The 23,777-nt window shown below is 46.8% G+C and overlaps 2 protein-coding genes across 4 annotated transcripts; one reads left to right on the forward strand and one right to left on the reverse strand.

Annotated features, from left to right (window-relative positions):
- The first annotated feature begins 2,683 nt into the window (after positions 1 to 2,683).
- On the forward strand, positions 2,684 to 13,975 carry cyb561d1 (cytochrome b561 family, member D1). 3 transcript variants are annotated; one of them, XR_014892388.1, is made up of 4 exons: positions 2,684 to 3,416; positions 3,782 to 3,819; positions 6,006 to 12,067; positions 12,107 to 13,975. XR_014892388.1 is itself a non-coding variant. In XM_085272814.1 (3 exons), exons 1-3 carry the CDS (start codon positions 3,260 to 3,262, stop codon positions 6,510 to 6,512), a joined length of 702 nt encoding a protein of 233 aa, XP_085128940.1. In that variant the 5' UTR covers positions 2,684 to 3,259; the 3' UTR covers positions 6,513 to 13,975. The 3 variants fall into 3 exon arrangements, 1 of the variants encoding a protein (XP_085128940.1); XR_014892389.1 differs by having other exon boundaries at positions 6,006 to 7,010; positions 7,150 to 13,975; XM_085272814.1 differs by having other exon boundaries at positions 6,006 to 13,975.
- On the reverse strand, positions 10,716 to 23,634 carry zbtb40 (zinc finger and BTB domain containing 40). Its single transcript, XM_085272815.1, is given in 13 exon segments — positions 10,716 to 11,005; positions 12,058 to 12,106; positions 12,108 to 12,240; positions 14,072 to 14,228; positions 15,445 to 15,659; positions 16,311 to 16,475; positions 18,278 to 18,484; positions 19,148 to 19,519; positions 19,693 to 19,906; positions 21,053 to 21,195; positions 21,541 to 21,965; positions 22,278 to 22,460; positions 23,374 to 23,634. Coding segments are annotated over 13 exon segments (2,502 nt in total). The 5' UTR covers positions 23,400 to 23,634; the 3' UTR covers positions 10,716 to 10,792.
- Between the last annotated feature and the right edge of the window lie 143 nt (positions 23,635 to 23,777).

The raw sequence follows: 23,777 nt of genomic DNA on the forward strand, positions 1-23,777 counted from the left end.
AATTTTTTTCCCCATGTCCCCTGCGGGGCTCCGTAACTTTATCATGTTAATTTTTCACACAAATTTTATTATGAATTTTTTTATCATGAATTAATAAATTTGACCAAAATAATGTATTTGAAAAACACAAAATGAAGAAAAATTAAACATCTAAATTCAAAACATGTGAACAGGAAAATAACATTAAGAGTTAACTTATTCAAAAGTACAAACACTGGGCCATATAAATCCGTACATCGCTCGTTCTTTAGGTTTTTAAATTGACTATCAAAAATGAAAAAAACTACTTTATGTTATTGGATTTTGAATCAGATCTCAAAAACAAAAATGGATGTTTTTTATTTCAATTTCAAAAATATGAAATTGAAATAAAATGTAACCCTAACCCTTGTAAATGGCCCAGGGCTGGCTCAGAAACAGTGGTTCTGATGCGCAAAATGTCACGCAAGTGAGTCGCTTAATCTCGTCCTCACGCTTCTTGTTCATGTTCATGACGGGGAATGTCTTCTCGCACAAGTATGTGAGCCAAACAAGCTCAGTATTTTCTTAGCAAATGTTCGAATCTCTTGGAACACGCCTTTATCTAGCTGGCGGTAAAAGCTGTTGGTGCTGACGGCGATACTCGGTGTCACACTGCAGCTCAATGAGCTCCGGCTGCAAATGGTCAGGAGCATCATCAGGGTCTATGGAAGAGGGAGAGGAAAAAGGCATGATTTTTTCAATAGCTGCAAAATCCCAAAAGTGCTGTTGAACCTTCTCAGCCAGAGAAGTCTGCTGCATCACCTCATTGCGCACTAACATTGGTCTGTAGGAAACTAGTCATTATTTCCTGTAGCGATGGGAAATGTGTGGTATTGGGCTGCATTTGTGACAGATGTCTTTAGAAAAGTAGCAGTTTGGTCCCAAAGGCTTTGATGTGTGAATACAGTTGTCTTACCAGTGCATTTTACCCCTGAAGGCTCCTGTTCAGCGTGTTCACATGTTGTGTTATTATAAGAGTTGTCTGATTTCCTCCCTAAGAGAGTAGAAGCGCTGCAATTCAATTCAATTTTATTTATATAGCGCCAAATCACAACAAAAGTCGCCTCAAGGCGCTTCAGTGCAGTGCCGACCCCCGACTGAGCCATCTCAGGTCATTGTGATACACAACATCCCTGTACTCAGCCTGGATGTTGAGTACAAACTGTTGACACTGGCGGTGGCACAGGGCTTTGGAGCGAATATCATTAATAGCCTTTATTGCCTTTTTCAGAACATGGTCGTATTTCAAATGTTTAGCAGAGTCCTTGTAGGTGAATAATACAGTGGAGTTTTGTAGCTTTACCTCCTTGTTTGCTGACTTTGTTACAGACTAGGGTCCATTTCTCTCCCCAGCCACAGCAGGTGCACCATCCATAATAACCCCAGTGACTTTATTCCACGGTAGCTTCATGTCATCTACGGCGGAACAAGCAGCAGCAAACAAATCTGCTTCTCGTTTGGCCCGTAAGGCTCTGGAGGCTCACTCATGTTCATTTCATTGTCCACCCTTCTAAGAAAAAAAATCAGTGACAGAGGCTGCGGCCAGTGGAAATTTGAACACGGGCCGCATTTGGCCCGCAGGCTGGACTTTGGACATGCCTGGCCTCGGGCCCCTCAGGTTAGCTGACCAGCTCCTCCTGAGCGTGCCCAGGACTAATCATAAGCTCAGAGGGAGTCGGGCGTTTGCTGTGGCAGCACCAAAACTGTGGAATGAGTTGCCTTTACATGTTAGACAGGACCTTCCTTATCTGTTTTTAAATCACGTCTTAAAACATATCTATTTGCAGCACAGCAGGACCTGTTGATCTCTCTTAATATGTTTTTTATTAATTATATATATTTATTTAATTTTAAGATATTTTATATGTAATTTAAACTGTTTTCTCTTTGTTTTATATTTGTAGTACTTTGGCCAACATTGTTGGATGTAAAGTGCGTTATAAATAAAGATGCTGCCTAAGGGAAGCATGTATAATGTAAACAGAAGTGGTCCTAGCACTGAACCCTGTGGAACTCCATAATCAACCTCAGTGTGTGAAGAGGACTCTCCATTTACATGCACAAACTGGAGTCTATTAGATAGATATGATACAAACCACTGCAGCACAGTACCTGTAACACCTACAGCACATTACTCTATACAAAGTATTATGGGTAACTGAGCGCTGCACTGAGGTCTAGCAGACATGTGTCTGCTCTCAAAGCCCAAAGAAGATCATAACTGTGATAGTTTCTGAAACCTGCAGATGATCAGCTGTTTCAAGACTTTTTGGGATACAAGAAAGATTGGCCTCTAATTAGCTAACACGGTAAACAGAGGACTTTTTAACGGTCTAATTACTGCTACCTTGACAGGCCTGTGGAACAGAGATCATATTTAACATACATGCATACATGATGTTAATGTCCTTGCCTCCATTTACACCAATTAGGCATAATGTTGTTAGTTAGCCCTTTGCTGACCCCTGAAGGTGCTGTGGTACTGGGAACCAAGATGTTAGCAACAGATTCTTTAAGACCCGACACTTGTGAGGACTTGTTTGCACTGTGAGATGGGGAATGTGGAGATTCAGCACCTCAAAGCGGTCCTGGACCACGTGTTGCATTAACCTGCTGAGAGAGGCGTAGCCATCAGCCATCCTTTCCACGCCCACCCCCGTGACATCACGCTCCAGCTCCAAAGCCCTATACTGTTTCCACGACAGGCTGTACATGATCTGCAACAATGTGCATTAATAATTGATAAGTCTACAATAATCATTTTCACCCATCTACGTGTACATGTAGATTCGCTCAGTTAACGCTGTTTTGTGCCTATGCACGGTTCTTAGTGTTTCTCCCTGCGCTCGGCTACAGCGGCTGACACGAGAATCAGGAAATACAAGTCGGGTCAGCTCACTGCGTAGTTTCTTCGAGAAAAGGTCGAAGCAGGAAGCAGAAGCGACGGTGTGGCAGCTCGGTGACTGTGTGCAGACTCGGAGGGATCGCACCGCCCGTTCTGTTTGCGTCCTCAGGCCGGAAATGGCCTTAACAAAATGGGTTTCGTAGGAAGGATGTGTGCGCACACACGAGCCTGGGCAAAGCAGCGACTCTGATGCTGCTCGGCTCGTGCTCGCTGTAACCGCGCGACTATGGAGCTCGTGCAGCCTCCCGACAGCACGGGCTCCTCGGTCCTCTCCAGCACACCTCGTATTCCCGCCGGACGCTGGAGCAGGTAGCCGGAGAGGCTGTGAGCAGCATGCGGTCAGACGTGGAGTACAGCCCGGTGGGAGAGGGCCTGGGTATGCGGGACTTCTGGCTGTACGTGTGGCTGCGGAGAGTGGCGGTGATAGCGACTCATGTCACCGGCCTGGGCCTGACGCTCGTCCTCTCCCTGCTGTCCAGACCCGGAACCAGTAAGTGTTGTGTACAGTGTTTTATCCCCGTCATCAAACCTGCCAAATATAAGGAAGTGATTTTGGTTATTTGTGATTTAGTCATTCACGTGACTGATCAGCTGCGTGGGCTTCTTTACTGATCAACGTAGTAGTAAAATAAATATTATTATCATGGTTTTCTTCCAGTAAACAAAATGATCCCGTTTCTGATGATAAACATGTAAACGAGTGCAGATTAGAGCCCGTGTTTGAGCTGTTGCATCACAGTGCGTGTCCTTGAGTGGGTACGTTTAGGTTTTGCTGACGGTCAGCTTGCTGCTGTTGAAGCTGCAGCACATGGTCAGCTGATGATTGTGTCATTAATCTGCTCTTTGTCTCTCCAGGTCTGTTCTCTTGGCATCCCATGTGTATGTCTGTCGCTGTAAGTTTCCAGTCCTCACACAAACACAGACACTCGTCTCACTCCTCTCACCCACGACCGCTCGCGGCCGAGTAAACGGGCAGCTGTGGCTCTTCTCGCATGGCTTTCTAAGCTGCTTAAGGGGATATTTCAAGTAATGGATGGAGATGTTGTTTCCTGCTAGCTTTCAGCCCACTACATTCCTCCAGTCTCTGTCAGCTTTCCACTGTAAATAATAGATTTGAGGGAGGATATGTTAACACTCAGAAAAGGAAGCTTAGAGATGGGTGATATATACAAAATATCTGATGCAGTGATAAAGTCTGAGTAAGATCCTGGAAAGGATTGTTCCCACTCAGCTGTTGGATCACCTGAATGATTCCAGAAGCTCCTCAGTCCGGCTTGAAGCCGTTTCACAGCACAGAGACGGCTCACAAAGGTTATGAATGACATTTTGTTAGCAACAACTGTGGTAAACCTGTATTGCTTGTTTTGGTGGCTCTGACTGCTGATCTCTCGACTACTGCATTGTGTGGGAATTTCCACATTGGCACTTTCGTGGATAAGATTTTGTCTGTGGCCCCTCTGCCGTCGGGTGCACCACAGGGATCTATTCTTGGGCCACTACTGTTTCCATTGTATCTCCTGCCACAGGGTGCAAAAACAAGAAATTTAAACAAATGCTGACGATAGCCGCCTTTATCTGCCTTTCAGTCACTGATAGCTCCTCGACTGCACTCCTGCTTGATCGTCTTAGCGATGCTAAGTCATGGATGGCTCTAAATTCTTTAAGTTTTAATGAACGTAAAATGGAACGAACCCCAGAGGTTACTCTGCTGCTCTGACTGTCACCCGACAAGCTCAGTTACTAATCTTGGGGTAAAAATTGACTCTGTGCTTAGTTTTGATGGCCACGCAAACGGGGTGGTCAAGTCTTCCTTTTGGCACCTCATGCGTCTGTCGAAGGTTAAGCTTTTTCTTTCCAGGCGTGACTTGGAAACTGTCATCCATGCTTTTATAACCTCATGCTTGGATTACTGCAACTCCCTTGTAATAGCGGTTGGCCGTGCCTGCAACTGCACGGTTTGTAACTGGTAAAAGAACATTTGAGCATATTACTCCGGTACTTAGAATCTACTTTAAAGGGTTTTTAAATCCTTGGTTTTTAAAACCCTCAAATGCTCCGGCGCCTGTATATCGGCCCTATGCCCCCCTCTTTTCTAGTCCCTAAGGACCCCAAAGCGCTTTACACTACATTCAGTCATTCACCCATCCACACACACATTCACACACTGGTGATAGCAAGCTACATTGTAGCCACAGCCGCCCTGGGGCGCACTGACAGAGGCGAGGCTGCCGGACACAGGCGCCACCGGGCCCTCTGACCACCACCAGTAGGCAAACACGGGGTTATTATTTTGCCCAAGGATATTTGGCATGCAGGCAGGAGGCAGCCTGGGATCGAACCACCGACCTTCAGATTAGTGGCTGACCTGCTCTGCCACCTGAGCTACAGCCACCCATTAGGGAGTCTACATCAGTCTTTGAATCCAGGTTAAAAACGATAGAATAACGATTTATTACTCTTATTGTACTTTTTATGTCTGCTGGTCGGCCATGTGTTGTTTTTAAAGTGCTATATAGATAAATGATGGTATGGCCTAGTGTTACACACTGCTAGAATATGCTGTTCTCTCAGTCTCATCAGAGACCGGCAGCCATAATAATGCACCAGATCTGAATGTTAATTCAACATATGCAGTTACTATGAAACTCGAGTAGCTGAACAGGTTGTGGTCAGCTGACTGGCAGTTGAACAACGCTCTGTTTCTTTGCCTTGAGAAAGTCTTGGGTAAAGCTTCGGGTTATTGTCCTTAGGTCTGACGTCATCATTTATCCTGCTACATCTGTCTGTAATCATCCACTTACAGGCCCATCCCATAATATGCTGGTGCTGTGCGTTGCTGTATTACAGTTTGTGATTCCCAATCACATTAGATGTCACTCATGTACACAGCACGCACTTTGTCTCCTTGAATGAACTGGGCAAAGCTTGATGTGCAGAAAAACAGGAGTTTAGATCGTTAGAATAAATTCCCACAACTCTACATCTAATTAATCGCTTGTTGAGTTTTCATGGCTGGATCTGTATCACCACTAATCACCAAATAAGCCCCTTTACTAACATCTGTTTCCTCTCACTGCAGTACTGCCTGTGCATGACCGAAGGTATCCTGCTGTTCTCAGCAGAGGGATCTCCCTTCTGCTTCAAATCATGGAAGAGTAAAGTCCGTCTCCACTGGTTCTGTCAGGCTCTGGTCCTGATCGCTGCAGCCACTGGACTTGGGTTCATTGTGGCCAGCAGGAATGTGTCGGAGCTCCCACACCTGGCCTCCTGGCACAGCCTGCTGGGTATGTGTACGCTGACCGCCACCGTGCTCCAAACGGCCTGCGGCATCGCTGTGATTTTCCCCAAGCTGCTGCGTCTCTCCTGCCCCTCGTCCAGACTGAAGCTGTACCATGCCACCTGCGGCCTGGTTGTCTACCTGTTTTCCACCGTGACAGTGATGTCTGCCATGTTCACTGACTGGTTCCAGGCCACGGCGAAGGGGGTGGCGTGGTGGGCCTTCCTCATCCTGCCTCTATTCCCTGCCTTGGTGGTGATGAGCCAGATCACTAATGCCTATCTACCCCGCAAGAAGCTGACCAGCTAGGAACCAGCAGCAGGTGGCAGAGACATCCAAAAGGAATAATGAAGAAATAAAGAGTCTTCTTTAACTTGCACCCTTGCAAGGGTGGAATTTATCCCTGAGTGAAATGTCTTTACCAGTCATCACTGTTAGCAAGCAAGCTAGCAGCTGTGGTGTGGTGAGCTATATTTGTATTAAACTACAACTGAAATAAGGGATTTTAGGGCGTAGCTTCTGGGAGAGGTTCTTTTTCCTTTTCTTCATACCTCGAGTGCTACAAGTAGCTGGCATCTAGTGGCCTGTAGAAGAACTGCAGCATGAAACATTATAGGGTTGGTGTTTAAGTATGGCTGCCGACTACTGTTGGAGTCCCACAGGTGGAGCTGGTGGACACACCTGGACTGGTTTTGTGTGTCTGCGGCTGTGGAGTCTCACTGCTGTTCACTGTGTATGCTCGGTGAGACTGTGTGCAGCCTGATGAACATTTACTGCTGACTGTGTGAGAACATGGAGCTACACCAGGTTATACACCAACATGAAAATTCTGATATTTATTGTTTCATGATATTTTTTGCTTTTTGACTTCTTATAGGTGCTACATTGTGACACAAAAGGTCTACCAAAACGTTTTCAAATTGCAACCCTGTGGCCTTCTCCACAGATTCACAAGGCTGATTTGATTTGATGCACATTTACAGCTGGTATCAACCAGCTAAGAACAACCCGACACTGTCCGATCTGCTCTGCTCCAGGCTGGATCATGGAAGTGGCTGATAGTGTGTCCTGCACTAGAAGCTGTTCTAACTTCCACCATCATCAAACCCTGTTGGTGCATCCAGGGCAGACTCAGCTGAGTTCACAGAAAGGTTGATCTTCAGCTTTCTAGAAAAGCAGATATTTTGAGACGCAGTAATCCAGAAGATGAATGTAAACTATTTAAACATGTTAACTGGATATACAGTTCAACTTTACACCAAAGCACAGAAACAGTCGCTTTATATTTTAAAGTAAAGACCCCACAGTAATACAGAGAAAACCCAACAATCATGTGACCCCCATGAGCTCAAAACAACATACTGAAACAGTTATTCATCACTTGGTTGCTTCAATACAACCCTTGGGCACATGTATGCGGACGTTTCGTGGCTGTTTGGACCTCGCTCTCTCTTCACCGATCAGGTCTGGCTGTGGTAGCAGCTTTAAACCCAGGCTGATGGAGGGGCCCAGTCTGGATCACATTCCTGCATTTTGTAGGCTGCTTTTCCTACAAGCCACCGTGAACAAAGCAGCCAAGCAACGAATTCAAATTAAGACTTATTTGTCACCTACATCAACAATTATGTTGTGATACGCAAGGCAAGGCAAGTTTATTTGTATAGCACAATTCAACAACAAGGTGATTCAAAGTGCTTTACAGAGACATTAGAAACAAGAACAAATAAAAAGCATGATTTAAAATTGAATAAAACAAGCAAATAAACTAACTAATTAACAAACAAACAACAGTATATAAAATCAAAACAGATAAAATCAGAACAGTAGATAAAATCAGTAGTTAAATATAAGTTTTGAAATTTAAGCTTAAAGTGTGGATTTGGTGCTTTATTCAAATGCAGCTGAGAACAGGTGAGTCTTCAACCTGGATTTAAATAAACTGAGTGTTTCAGCTGATCTGAGGCTTTCTGGGAGTTTGTTCCAGATATAAGGAGCATAAAAGCTGAATGCAGCTTCTCCGTGTCTGGTTCTGACTCTGGGAACTGATAAAAGACCGGATCCAGATGACCTGAGGGATCTGGATGGTTCATACTGGGTCAGGAGGTCATTGATGTATTTTGGTCCTAAACCATTCAGAGCTTTATAGACCAGCATCAGAACTTTAAAGTCTATCCTCTGACGGACAGGCAGCCAGTGTAAGGACCTCAGAGCTGGACTGATGTGGTCCACTGTTTTGGTCTTAGTGAGGACTCGAGCAGCAGAGTTCTGAATGAGCTGTAGTTGTCTGACTGATTTTTTAGGTAGACCTGTAAAGATGCTGTTACAGTAATCAAGCCTACTAAAGATGAATGCATGGACTAGTTTTTCCAGGTCCTGTTGAGACATCAGATCTTTTATCCTTGATATATTCTTGAGGTGATAGTAAGCTGACTTTGTTATTGTCTTAATGTGTTTTTCTAAGTTTAGGTCTGCATCCATCACTACACCCAAATTTCTCGCCTGGTTTGTGGTTTTTAGATGTATAGATTGAAGTTCTCTGGTGACCTGTAATCGTTTTTCTTTGGCGCCAAAGACTATTACCTCAGTTTTGTTTTTGTTTAGCTGGAGAAAATTGTGGCACAATACAAAGTATTTCCTGTTTTCTAAGTATGTTTTGAACCAGTTTAGTACAGTTCCTGAAAGACCTGTCCAGTTCTCCAGTCGTTTGAGTAATATGTTGTGGTCAACTGTATCAAATGCTGCACTGAGATCCAGTAAAACTAGGACTGACATTTTTCCACTGTCTGTATTCAGACATATGTCATTAAACACTTTGGTCAGAGCAGTTTCAGTGCTGTGGTTCTGTCTAAAACCTGACTGGAAGGCATCGTAGCAATTATTCTGTTTTAAGAAGTAACTGAGCTGTTGAGAAACTGCTTTTTCAATGATCTTACTTAAAAACGATAAATGACGCATTAACTGCAACAGCAGACTGACCTCTGTGTGAATGCTTGGAGCAGACTAACCTGTGAGCTGGAGTGCTCTGGGACGTTACATTTGGTCTTTGAATGGCTGCAATCCAGGCCATCCATCAGCTCTTTGTTACTACGGAAACGTGGCTTCCATGATGTAATCTGATAACAATGATCTCTTTACTCGTCGGCTTCCTGTGGCCGTCATGTGACCGGCTATTGCACCCATATGGAAAAGATTTATATAAATCTTATAAAGTTTGTATCTGTCTGTGTGAAACTTGTATGAAAAGCAAACAAGAGTGAAAACATATAAGATCCCTTGAAAAATTATATAATGAAACTTGTATGTTTTGGATACTAAAACAATGTATGAAAGTAATGAGAAAGTGGCCACTTTCATGAGTAATCACATAAGTTTTTACTATTTCTTTTCCATATGGGCAGTTAATAACACAACAGCTCCTTGCCATTCTTTGTGTTTCTTTTCATCGCTGTGTGACTGCTTCCATATGAAAGCTTGCGTGCTTCTAGTACCGCTCGCCACTCGTACCTACAATCCTTTGCGGTTTTACCCCGGAAATGACATCACGTGCTCAGTGTCTATATGCAAGTGCTTTGGTGACAGTGGGAAGGAAAAACTCCCTTTAACAGGAAGAAACGATGCAGACAAGGCTGAGGGAGGGGCGGGGCCATCTGGGTGAGGGGAGGAAGACGTCTGCTTCCAGATTCTTCATCCATGTTAGCTGCTGGCTTATGCAAATATAAAGTGCAACATAAAAAGCTGATTGCAGTGATTGAGACAGCAGGCAGGTCTTTCTTACTGTGTCTGATACAACAACACAACCTGTCAAATACAGACTCGTCTTCTATTTGTGAGAACTGCAGTTTCAGTGAAGGACAAACCAAAGATCACATCTAGTCTAGAGACGATCCTTTCCTGGCACAGTCTATCCTAAAACATGGATTTTATTCATTTCGAGCTCAAAGAGCGGGTGAGGATAACTAGCTGGGCGTGGATTTGTCTCAGGGTTGCTGTTCATGAGCTGACCACAGTGGGTGTTTGTATTTATGTGACCCTCTCAGCTCTTTGCTTCTGTGAACCTGTAATAAATAAGGGAACACATCTGTAATAAAGCCACATCTCTCTTTATTTGCAGTTAACGATCGTTTGTGAGCTAATACTGACCGCTGAACAGGATAAACAGGTGGGAACTATTTGATGTGAGAAATCGTAAATGCAGTCGTTTTATTCGTGCAACAGCACGAACCATTCCACAGAGCAGCGTCAGGTATTTCGTGTTTATTAGCGTTCACAGGTACCAGTCCACAGTGACCATAAACTTTCACGGTTTGGTGATTTAGTCCCACGCCTGGAGTCTAACAAATGCTCCCACTGCTTAAGGGACAATGCAGACCTGTACATGCAGAGATCTGAGTGCTGAGAGCCACAGAGCAGCACTGCTGTCATGTCTTTAAAGCAACACAAACCTATGCTTGCACCGTGTCCGTGAATCATGAGCAGACTGAAAACGTCGGGCTGTCATCAGCTGGGACTGTGGGACAGACGAGCGCAGCAGCCAGTGTTGCTGATGTTTTCTGCAGGCGTGTTTGTGGCGCTGGGAACCAAAGGGTCGGCTAAGAGTCGCCGCCTGCTGGCTTGTCCTCGCAGATGAAGGCCACAGAGTTGTTCAGAAGGTCGTACATGTTCACCTCCACCAGCTCTGCTGATGATTTCACCTCTCGCCCATCTGCCAGAGCTAGAAACACCTGCTGACCAACCCCCTGCTGCCTTGGCTCCTCAGACTCCGCCCCTTCCTGTCTGCTCCCTGTTGGATTGGCTGGTATCACCTGTGGGTCAGACAGAGATAGTTTTGTAAAGGTTAAACTGTTTCCAGCTTTTCTGCACGCAGTAAACCCACAACTTGTTTTAGTTGTGTACGTCTGAAGTGACAAACCAGCGCTCGTCTCACGCACACTCAGGAAAGGCTCTGAAAGCTGAATCCAAGCACACCATTGTTGTTCTTGTGACATTACCAACAAGTCTGATGTGTCACATGACCCTCTTCCTACTGAAAAACTAAAGTTGTATCCAAGATGGCCGACTTCTAAACGGCCATGGTCACCGCCCACGTGGAGGAGTTTGCCCCTCACATGTACTAATGTGCCACAAACAGGCGTTACTATCACCAACCGTCCCCATGTTGTTACGCTGTATCCATAGAAACGGCCCCCCTGTACTCTGGGGCACTGGTCTGTGGCACATTCTGGTTACAGTGTGCAGGAAACACATGAAGTGAAAGCATCATATCAAACTTGTAACCAATCACAGTTTTGTGTTACTGTTGTTATTAATATTAGAAAGCTAAACACACAGCACAGCGGAGCAGTGTGACTGCATGATCGGGTCATCCGTTCATCAGCCACACAAACGTCAGCGCACATGGATCAACCAGTCGACTCATTGCTGCAGAAACATCGAGTCAGCATGTTTGTACACAGGAAGAGCAACAGAGTCCCGTTGCATGCAGGGAGGAGTTTCAGCTGGATCACGGCTGCTTACGTATTTCAGGATGTCGTGTTGGGACCACACTGAGGCGGCAGTGACATCAGAGCGGCGTCCCGCTGTGTGTCTGAGGTAAAACAGCATTATTTGACTAGCTCACTTGAGCCAAATGCAGCGATGTGGTTGGTCAGATACGCTGATTCAGCTTGGTTTGAAAAGTAAATGCTGCAAATTCTCCCAGGATGCACCTGAGCTGAACAAACTGTACTCCACCATCATCCTGATGAGCCTCAAAGCTCGACAAATACAGGACACACTTCACTCCACATGCTGTCAGCCAGGAACGGGACATTATTATTTCATCTTCATCTGTACGTCTGTGTGATGTGCTTGTTACCGTGTCGGAGGTGGAGGCCTGCTCCTGCCGTGTCTCCACATGGCAGGAGCAGGTGCTCCTGCAGCTTAAGCTGAGAGGAGCAGAGCGTGGAGCAGCGGGAGCACCTGAATGCCTCGCTGCTGATATGCTGCGTGCAGATGTTCTCCTGCATGTCCTCATCTCCACCCAGCACAGCCACAGAGCCTGCAGCACAGACACTCGGGGTCAGTGACAACAGCACAGGAGCTGCTGCTGTGATTCATTAAACCACCAGCTGCCTCTCTAAGACCTAACACAGGAAATCCCAACCATCCACTTACCCAGGTCACGGGGGACTGGAGCCAGGCCTGGGTGACACTGATATCACAGTATTTCTTTGGCCATTTCACAGTACACCATAACCTCCACAAACAAGTGTTTATTCAACCACACAGGGCCTACAACCGCAGTGGTACACTCACTCGACCACGCCGTTATATGAACTGACGTGTGTTGTTTTAACCACCAGGTGCACACAGAGGTTTTCCACAGTGACTGTACTGTGACTCTGTGGGCAACACTGAGCTTTAACTACAATCACAGCAAGGATTCATGAGACCAAACTACTGAAATAATAAGGTGCTCATAACATGAGATGACCTCAGGTACAGAAACCAGAGGTATGAGTGGAACAGTCACAGGTGTCACAGCTGGTGGATTCATCCTGTTCTGTGGGGAGACGTTCACACGTTTAAAACACTGCATTTGTCCTGCAGAAAATGAGGAAACGTTCCGGTTGGGAGGGGGGAATAAATGATGCATTCACAGAGTGTGGGAGAAAATCAACTCGCATTGCATGCAGACAGCTTAATATTGCCATGGCAACTTCTACTCGATGGTTATGATCATTTTAACCATTGTACGTGGAAAGCCTCACTGCCCACCCCAGCTGTTCAGTCTAATTGTTGAATGTTGTCCTTGTGCTTCTTAAGTTTGTAAGGTCTGAGTTCAAGCTGTAGGATCAAGACGTTCCTTTGTCCCGGACCACCTCTGCAGCCTCTCTGTGCAGGGGAGGATGATCACACCTCCCCTGTTTGGTTCCTGCCCTTTGTATGGCCTCACTGTGTTATCTGTGGTGAAGCACACACAGAGACACACACACACACACACACACACACACACACACAGAGACACACACACACACGCGCACACACACACACACACACACACACACACACACACACGCACACACACACACACACCCTTGTCTTTGTAGGGGGGGTCACGAGGGGAGGTACTATTGTATATTGTGAGGCCGTCGTCGGGTCATTTTGTGGCAGACACCGACTGTCTTGTTTTCTTCATGAGGAGTAAGTGTCTAAAGCAGCGGGCTCGTGGAAACACAGACCCAACACCAGCTATCTGAATCATATCTGTTATTAACCTCTGTGTCTCTTCCACAGCATGTCTTTATCCTGTCTTCCTTCTCTCACCCCAACCAATCACAGCAGATGGCCCCGCCCCTCCCTGAGCCTGGTTCTGCTGGAGGGTTCTTCCTGTTAAAAGGGAGTTTTTCCTTCCCACTGTCGCCAAAGTGCTGCTCACAGGGGGTCATATGATTGTTGGGTTTCCTCTGTATGTATTATTGTGGGGTCTACTGTACAAAATAAAGCGCCTCGAGGCGGCTGTGGCTGTGATTTGGTGCTGTGTAAATAAAGTTGAACAAACTGACACAGGGCCAGAGGCGGTCAGTCTGCACACAGACGATTACAGAGAACACTGCAACAGGAGGCCTAAGATTTTAAAGACAAATGAAATAAATGTTTTATTAATATTTGTGTTTTTACATCTGTAAACGAATGGTGGACATGCCCTCTGCTGTTTGACAGCTGTACAGTGTACTCTCTGGGATCTTTTGCAAACGCAGAGATTATTATTATTATTGTGTCTTTGAATTACAGACAGATTGTGTTTTTGTTGGAGCTCCAGTGAAGGACGGTGCACGTCCAGGACCGGCTGTTACAGGACAGTGCATCAGTGCGGGGCTGGCGCTCACCTTGGTGCTCAGCAGCCTGGTGTTTGGCCAGACTGACAGAACTAGGGAAGAACTTGAAGCAGACATCGCACTGGACCAGGTTCTTGAGCTGCCGGGTGTGGTTGGCAAACACATCAGGGTGGTTAGTCCTGTTGTGGTACCACAGTCCTGACAGTTGCTATGGCAAAAGAAAGGTTGAGAGATGTCACAGACTCTGTAGCACACATGTGTGTGAATGCACGTGAAGATGACACATGAATGTGTGCGTTTAGTTGTGCAGTCACAAGTTGCCCAATACTGTCCTGTGTGGGTCTAAGAGGCCTCCACAGCTGAAACATGAATCCAACACACTGCACTGAGCCCATCCTCAGCCACGCACGGTAACACAATCTGTAACACACTGTTGGTGAAGCCACGCATCGATTGACAGCGTAAAGCGCTTTGGGGTCCTTAGGGACTAGTAAAGCGCTATCCGGTTGTTCAGTCTGACATCACTAGCCGTGTCTGGGCCTAAACTCCGCTGCAGGTCCATATATCAAACGATCACTGTGGCATTACTGAGAGTTGAAAAACTGTCTAAAGTCTTTCATCTTTAATAAAATGATCAGCGTTCTGCTCTACCAGGTGTAACAATTGAGTTTAACATCCAGGCATCCATAAAAACGGAATTTATGACATTTAACGGAGTTAGAAGTTAGCAGGAAGTTAGCTCGCTAGCTTCTATCTAAATACAATATAGCATGTCCTGACTGCGGGGTTTTGGAAACAAATTAAAACGTACAGCTCTGTTATCACTTCCAACATAAATGAAGACAGAAAACTAAACAGCAGTGACGTTTGTAGGGTTACTGAAGTTGGGCTAGCTGCTATATAATGATGTGCTACGTGACCGCTAGCGACACAGCTATGTTAGCATAATATAAACAAGCTAACTTTTTTTCCACTGGATAAAAGTTAACGTGAGTGTTCTCGGTGGTCAGGAACAAATGTAATCGCATGGCAGGATGCTGTAAAAGGACCAAACTTCAGCCAGGAGAACAACTGAGATAATCCATCCACAATACGAGGTTAGTCATTCATATACTGCTGCATGGGCTGGGCTGTAGTTACATCCTAAGGTTTTAAAAACTGAGCTTAAATAAATGATTAGCGGTAATAAAAGCCGAGGGAGGTCAACAGTGATCACTGACTGTTTTAGGAGCTTTTTGAGATCAAATAGAAGAAAATACAAAACATTAAACATGTTAACAACACAAACGCCATATTAAACGCAGACTACTTTAGACCCGGAAGTAGGATTCGTCGTGTCATCCCTGAACAACCGGATATAAATACAGATCATTTACCATTTTACAAACATGGAGTCGTCACGGTGTCCAACTGGCTCGGTGTACCTGGTATGACTTGTTGCAGAGATCACAGCTGAAGGGTTTTGTCCCAGTGTGCGTGGGCTTGTGTTTGTCCAGGAGGGCGGCGCTGGTAAACAGCTTACTGCAGGTGGGACACTTGTGGAACTCCTTGGGGTGAAACTCCTGGATGTGCTGCCGATGCTCGTCCAGCGACGAGAAGCTGAGACAGCACTTCTGACAGTCGTGGGGCTCCGACAGGTCTGACACAGAGCAAACACACCGTCACTGAAACCTGACCAGCACACACAAGCTACCACAGTGTTTGGTGCATTCCCTGAAGAATCCCATTGCTCCCAGTAAGGAAAGGAAACTGAACCTTGGTGCAACCCCTTCATGATGTGTTCTGATAACTGGCACGAGTTTAAGTCGGGCTGCAGCTACACCCGTGTTTCCCCACCTGATGGAGCCACGGCGCACCTACGTGCCGTGGCTCCATCAGGTGGGGAAACACGGCTGCAGTGTGATGATGAAGGTGATTTGTGAAGACCCAGGCAGCAGATCTGATCCACGCTTCTACTGGGTTTCACACCATTAGTACATATGAGACTGTTACTGGCATTGGTGAGATGTGAGGCCCCGGCAGGACCTGAGAGGTCGTCTGCGAGGCTGAAGACACGACGTCTGACGTGTCAGTAATAGTCACAGGGCAGCGATCAGCTGGGACGTACAGGTACAGTCGGCCTGAAGCCGCTACAGGAACACGTCTGCCTTTGACAACATGGCTGTTAAATGAAAAGTGCCCCACCCCAAAAACAGCTGCATGTATGGATCATCAGTGCCAGTCCTTCATATGTCAGAGAAGCCAGTATGTAAACGCAGATTTCCAAACTTTACTGCAAAAACGTTCTTACGGTGGAAGGTGTGCAGGTGCACAGTGAGCCCGCTGGCCTGGCTGTAGCCTTTGCCACACTCTCGGCATACGTAGGGCCGGTCTCCCGTGTGCGTCCGCACGTGACGCGTCAGCTCTATGGACTGGGCGAAGACAGCCTTGCAGTACTGGCACACATACATCTTCCCTGGAAAATCAAAGAAGCACACAAATGTTGTCTGTACATGCTGCATGATAGAAATACTGCATCTGTGCACGCTGTTGGTTTCTGGGTGTTGCACAGCAAACAGCCTGGAGGAGCCAGGACACCCTCTGATTGGCTCGCCGCTGCGCCGTCATCACACAGATGCAGTGAGACCCAAAGGCCTTAAAGGTGGGCAGAAAAGTACAAAACAGCACAGCCAGACTGGAAACTGCCCAGTTTGGCTGCGCTGTTGTGTTTTGTTGTCCACAGACTCGAGCTGAGTCGCACAAACCTCTGTGCGTCTGTGCGACTCTCAGCTTCTCTGCAGGATTATTATTGAAATGCTGCTTTTAAAAAACATTGTACGCTCGAGTCTTCAGCGCGGCTGCGACGCACATCAGCCTCCTGTGTGTTTGTGTCACACGGGAGGTTATAAGCTGCCTCTCTGCGTTTGGATGAACCGCAGCACCTTCTGCTTGTTATGTTTTGCACATTTCACCAAATGAAGCTCTGTTTAGGTACTTTGTCGGCTTCATTTAGCACATTTTTCACCACTGCTGCTTTTTACACTTCAGCTGGCTGGTTGCTGATCTTATACCATTAAGCTCATTCATCAAATTCTACAAACATCTGAAAGCATTTCAGTCTTCAGCCTGTGTTTCTGCTGGGAAAGGCTTGTTCCAGGTAGTGTGACTGCCGATGAAGCGCTCCATGTTCCTCAGCTATTCCACCACCACTAGATTCCTCTTCTTTTGTCATGTGTGCTGGTGTGTTTCTTATTTCTAACTTTATATTCAACTTTATTCAACAAATTTCCACAAATCCATCCAAGATTCATCTGAAGCGTGATCCTTCAGCTTCATCTTTGAAGGCAGTGACGTCCTCCCACTGTGTGGGAACCAGTGTCTCCAGTGGGAACCAGTGTCTCCAAGCCTATCCTTGTTTCCTGCTGTTCTCTAGCAACACAAACCTCCAGCAGCAGCATCACAGCAGACTTTTTAATGTGATAATTATACGACCTTGTAGTTTACTGTTATATTCCTATGTTCCTTATAGATTTGAATCACCAGTTGAGTCACATGATCTGTGACACGGGATCTCTTAGATTAGCCCGATCCTGCCGACAGCACACCTTCATGTGGACGTGAAGGGGAAACCCCGGGTTGGTTTACAGAGTCAGAACCTGATGGACATGTCAGGGTGAATCCAGATGAAGCAAACGAGCTGTGTAGCACAGGTCCTTGGGTCCAGCTCAGCCTTGATTCATGCTTTTGGAAAAGGCTTCAGGCTTAAAGCTGCTCTTTGAGCTCTGTCTCCCAGTAACACTCTCCTAAAACCCAGTCTAACCCTGCAGTGGTCGCCCACTGTCTTTAATAAACACAGACCTAAAAGTAATGACCACAGCCCTGCCCACTACAACAGCACAGTCACCTCAACTGGAACAAAAGAACCATACTGGTGCACTGTGATGATGCGCGGGACTCTACAGCTCCACACTGACACCACTAAGGTGGATATCACAGCCAGCCAAACGGAGCTTTTCAACCTCCACGCTTTGTGCCATCCCTCCTTCCTCTCTCTTTCTCCCCTTGGTTTCCTTGGTGATAGGTGTGTCACCTATCAATAACATCATCATCATAACTCTGTGGGTTTGAAGTCTCAACACTTTATCTCTCTGGTTTGTCCTGGATGTTGAATCTTTGTTTTGTTCTTGTATCAGTGACAAGCTGTTACACGTGAAAGACACATATCACCACTTGTATATCACACAACCCCAAATGTGTGTGTGTGTGTGTGTGTCTTACCCTCAGAGTGTCTCTTTTTGGTGTGGTATGCAAGTGCAGCAGCCACGCTGAAGCTCATGTCACAGTGCTTGCAGTGGTAGGGTTTCTCCCCTGTGTGCAGCCTCATGTGATTCTTCAGAGATGAGTTTGCACCAAACTTCGCGCCGCATTCATCACAAGCAAACGGCTTCTCTTCAAAGTGCTCAGTGCGCTTGTGGTAAATCATACCTAAGAAATGAGAAGCACTCATTAAATGGAACAAAGTGAAACGATCGCTGTGCTGTGACGCGCGAGCTGGCCCCAAACTGAGCTCAGAGTTCATGTTACGACAGATGTGATCTTTCCCACGGTCCTTTTGCACACGGCAGCACACGTTTGCTGCCTACGCTGTACGCACTGCAGCTGTGCTGACCAGAGTCGAGTGCACAGCGGGGAAACCACACATCTGTCAGGTACGGTTTCTTTGCTGGTGAAATGACCTGTTTCAGGTCCTTTTGAGATTTAGACTGTAGCCTAGCAGCAACATCAAATGTAAAGCAGCACAAAGTTATACTCCACTCACACAGCAGCAGCTAGCAGTGCTGGCTGCCAGCTCGCAGCTTCCATCTCTGACTGGGATTAAACCAGCAGCCCCATGTTTTCATTACATTCATATTTACCTGATAATTCAGGTAGTGTTACTGCTTGTGACGCTTCTGTATAGTAAATGCTGAAACCAGAAGCCATAATAAGAAACACGTCAGTACCTCATCGACGGTTCCTGCTCTGATCATTATCAAACACCAACACTGTGGATGCAGCCTGAGAACAGCTGTGAGATCAGCACGCCGTTTGCTCCAGCACAGACACTGATCACATCAATAATCTTGCTTTAATGTCACGTGACTTTACCCGACGGGTGGGCGAAGGTGCGGCCGCAGAGGTCACAGGCCGCCTTCTTCTTGACCCGCGTGGCGCTGCGGTGAGCCTCGGCCCGGTGGCGCTGCAGGGCCCGCTTAGACAGCTTCTCAGGACACTCGGGACACTGCTGCTCACACTCCTGGGACATGGAGCAGCGCTTCATGTGTGCTAGCATTCGACACTTGTAATCAAAGCTCTTCTTACACCAGTGACAGCAGTAAGGTTTGGCGTGACAGGAAGCAGGAGAGGAGCAGGGAGGGGAACACTCGGTTGCTACAGCTGCATCTTCCTGCTCCGCCTCGTCACCGTTTTCATCTTCTTCCTGGACACGATCTTCACTCCTGTTCTCCTGCTCTGAGTCAGCTGCAAACATGGACGACAGACTCAAAATACGTAGACGACATCCACTAAAAAAGCTTCCTATCACATCCTGTCCATTTGCTGGACGGACACAAATGTATATAAATACCGAGCTGTCCTTAATGAAGACAGACCTACACATCGTCTTTCATGTTACTCCCGGTGCTCGTCTTTACCTCCAGTGTGGCTGCCATCGGGCTGCCGTACGCTCCTCTCCAGCTCCTCCAGCAGAGGGAGCAGCTGTGTGGGACAGGACGATGAAGCTTTCTGCTTGGCGGTGCGCAGCAGCTTGATAAGCCCCTCCTCTCCGATCTGACCCTCTTTCACTTTACTCATCAGCTTCTCCGACACGGAGCTGGGATCAGCCTCCTCACAGCACCGACACACAACCTGAGAGAGCACAAAGTGCAAACAAAATGAAATTGTGGAGCAGCAGCAACCTTCCAGTCAGTAGATGGCGCCCTCGAGCTACAGCCAGGAGCCGTCACAGCTGTAGCTCAGAGCGAGTTGTGCGCTCACAGTACGCTGACCATGAGGTGGTGCGGTCAGCGAAATGGGAACAGAAATGTGCTTTTGGCTCCAGTACGTGGAGATACACGGTTACTGTCGTCGTCTTCTATGTGGAGCCACAACTGTGCTCGAGTGATTCCTGACACTGTCCAACAAAGGGGGACAGCCTGGAGAGCTACTGTTCAGGGCTCAAACATGTTAAACAACGTGCAAGGGAGGGGTTCTCAACCCGCGGCTCTGGAGCCACGCGGGGCCTGGGACAATGAATACATTAAATAAATTAATAGTGTTTAATTGAAACGTGTTTATTAGTGTTAGTGACTTCTACACTGGGAGATTACTGTGATCTTGAAATATGAAATTTAAATGATATTTGATTATTTTTCGTCGGTCAAACGAGCGCCACACTTCACCTCAGGAGGCCACTGTCACTGCGAATAACTGCAGTGATGCTGAGGTAACCGAGACGTGCAACGGCATCCCGACACGAACGTGTGGATCCTCAGCTCCACAGACGGAGGTGAGCAGCTGCTCTCCACCCACGCCTCACAGACGACAGCGGGAACTTCCCATCGTCCCGTTAACCAGGTAAGATTAATATTTATGATGATGCAGATATTTTTCAGTGACACAGAGATTTGTTTCCAATGTATTTCTTAAATTCAGCTCGAGGCTCAGGAGGCTCAGAGGCGAGATGACCGTTAGTTTGCTACGTGAATCCTTCCAGCTTGTTATTGTGTTGGTTTCTTGTTAGTATTTTAGTACATAAAGAAAATGTAGTTTTCTCTGTAGCACTTCATGTGTTTCATAAGCAACACACTTTGTATGTCGTTGTTTCTACAAAGCATGAAGGTCAAAGGTCAGTATTTACAGGGGCAGCTTCATTTTGGATGTGTTTGCAGCTCGGTGGCTTTTTTATGAAACCGGGTCCAAACGGCTCTTTGGGTGTTAAAGGTAGCCGAGCCGTGAGCTCAGGTGGTATTAGATGGAGTCAAACTGTAGAAGAACCAGGGCTTCCTGTTGTACCTGTCGCTCTCTTTCTGTCAGGCTCTCTGCTGCTTGGCTCAGCAGTTCCACAACAGACGACGTGTTGGCGAGGAGACCAGACTCGCTGGACAGCCTGGCTGCCGACGTGTCGCCACCTTCTGAGGATTTGATGTCTTCGGGCCCTGTGGACAGAAAATAAAGTCTAGTTGTTATCTTGTTTATTGTAGGGAGACTATTTTAGACCAGGCGTGGGCAACTCCAGGCCTGGAGGGCCGGTGTCCTGCAGGTTTAAGATCTCATCCTGGGTCAACACTCCTGAATCTCATGATGAGCTCATTAGCAGGCCTCTGGAGAACATCTGGAGGTCAATCAGCTGTGTCGGATCAGGGACACACCTAAAACCAGCAGGACACTGGCCCTCGAGGCCTGTTTTAGACTCTATTTCCAGTAACGTGTGATTTGAATTATTCCTAGATCGACTCACACTATTAAATTCCCCAAACTACGGGTTTAAACATAAGAATGACCTGATGTGTCAGGGAGCTCCACGCGGGCCCTTTTAATCGCCGGCTCGTCATCGCGGTCATGCTCAAACGATTCTTTTTTCAGCTCGTCCGTCACCTCCGCCTCGTCTGAAGACGGGTTGTGCTTGCTGGGCGAGGCTGAGCCTTCAGGCTTCATATTCGGGGCTTTGTCGGTCACGGTGAGGTGTGGCACAGCGGAGCTCACTGATACCGGGGGCTTCTGGTTCACCAGGCTGGTGAGGACTTGCTTAAAGCCAACGGCCACGTCATACATCTGCAGGCTGTCTGCAGCGGCGACTATGCGACTGACGTTGTGTTTACCTGGAGGCAGTTTACCAGTGTAGACCATGTCCAGGAGGCAGCCAAACTCCTGCGAGGAAACCACAGCTGTGTCGATGGAGATGGTGTCGGAGCCATCCAGGAGAGACCTGACGGAGACAGCACCGTTCTGCTTTTAAGCTGCAGTGTAATAAAAGCGAACAGCGACTGCAGCAGCCACCTGTACACCGTGCTGGCATCAATATTAAAGTATGACGGGAGCAAACACAAAGAGCACATCTGTAACAGCTGCTCATAAACTTTACTCACGTGTTAGATTTCATGGTCCTCAATAAACACATTTTTAAAAAAGCCAAACTAAAAGTTCATGAGCTGAATTTGACTCCACAGGAGCGCTGCTGAGATTAGATGAACGACTGTAAGGTCCAAATATGTGACTGCAGAAGAGTCACCAGGTCTACCTGAAAAGCATGCTGGAGGCAGCCAGCACCAGTTTATGTGCGCGATGACGACCCTCTCCCACCAAGATGGTGCAGTCGCAGAAGTGCTCGTCCTTCCTCAAGGCCCACAGCTGCTGCATCAGCTGGCTGCTGTAGTTGGGTAGCTCCATCATGTTGGTTTCAGGGCGACTGCACCAACCACAGCTGTAATCGTTTCATGTCCAAACACACAATCAGGCCTGCAGCATTATCACAACTCATCACTGGTACTTTTCACTAAAACTGCGTTTATAGCGTACTCACTCTGTGCGCCGGCAGCACGAGAAAGACTCACACAAAGCTGCAGTTTATCCGACTACTGTGTAAAAAGCTAATGTTTTTATTACAACATCAACTAGTGTATGAAGCACCACGTGATGCCGGACACGGTAACGCGTGGTGTCTTATCAGCAACTAACGTTCAGTCTTCTTAAACAGTGTTTACCGGAATGTAACTAGCTGTAGCCTAGCTAAGGTTGCTAATGTGCTCCAGAGAAGCTAACTAGTTCCTGTAATATTAGTGAAGCACGCTGCGATACAGGAGCGCTCCCAGTAGAATAAACCCCAGACCATCACTAAGGGCTGTACCTTGAATTATTCAATCCGAGTCTTTATTTAAACTTCTCTGCTGAACAATTCTGCCGTGCGCAATAAAGCTCAACTGTTTTGAAAATGGCGACACGCAGTACGTGAACAAATTGCGACACTTCCGGTTGAAGAAGTCTCATCACAGCGAGCGGTTCGCTTTAAATCTGTTTGTATGACCGTTGGGCCTTCACCGGAGCAGTCATTCAGGGACGTGCGGTGTGGGCTCGTGTCAAACAACAGCTCCACAGTTCATTACAAATATATTCTCTCAAAATTATTAAATTAACGACAAATACATAAAAGCTTTTGCCTGGAACAAGAATCTGTTATATATTCGTAATACAGCGGATGTTCCCCGGGAACTGGACCGGTACCGGTCCGTGAGTGGTTTGGCACCGGGCCGCGAGAGTTGAAGCTCGGGTGTGAAATGTCTGGTTTCCAGGGGGTTAGTCGTGTTGTAGGTGTGTCTTATTTTGAAAGAAATACGTACCCGTTACTATAGCGACCAGAGAGCATTAAGGGGCAGAGAGGAGGACGTTACCGTCAGTGTTGGCGCGTTTCAGCAGCACGCTGCTAACAGACAGTGAATTCACGTTTACTGTTATATTTACAAAATACCGCCGCGGTTCTCTCGGTCGTATCGGTTTGTTGTTGCATTTGTCCGCCACACCTTAAAGGCCGCTCCGTGACGGTCTGACGTTAAACCGTCCGGGGAGCACAAGAGGCTGCGCACCGCTGGTTTAGATGTTCACCACAGCGACTGTTGCTTTGAACATTTCTGACTTCCTCTCAGTTCACTGCATTTGTGGGATGTTTCAGAGAGCACTCGATGCAAACCAAAGCATGACTAGGACAACAACAGTTTAACAAAGTCATTAGTTCAGTGGTTCACTA

The sequence above is a fragment of the Mchenga conophoros genome, linkage group LG5, assembly GCF_057382185.1.
Source record: "Mchenga conophoros isolate Kocher_MC1m ecotype Shallow Benthic linkage group LG5, M_conophoros_male_GT1.1, whole genome shotgun sequence".
NCBI lineage: Eukaryota > Metazoa > Chordata > Actinopteri > Cichliformes > Cichlidae > Mchenga > Mchenga conophoros.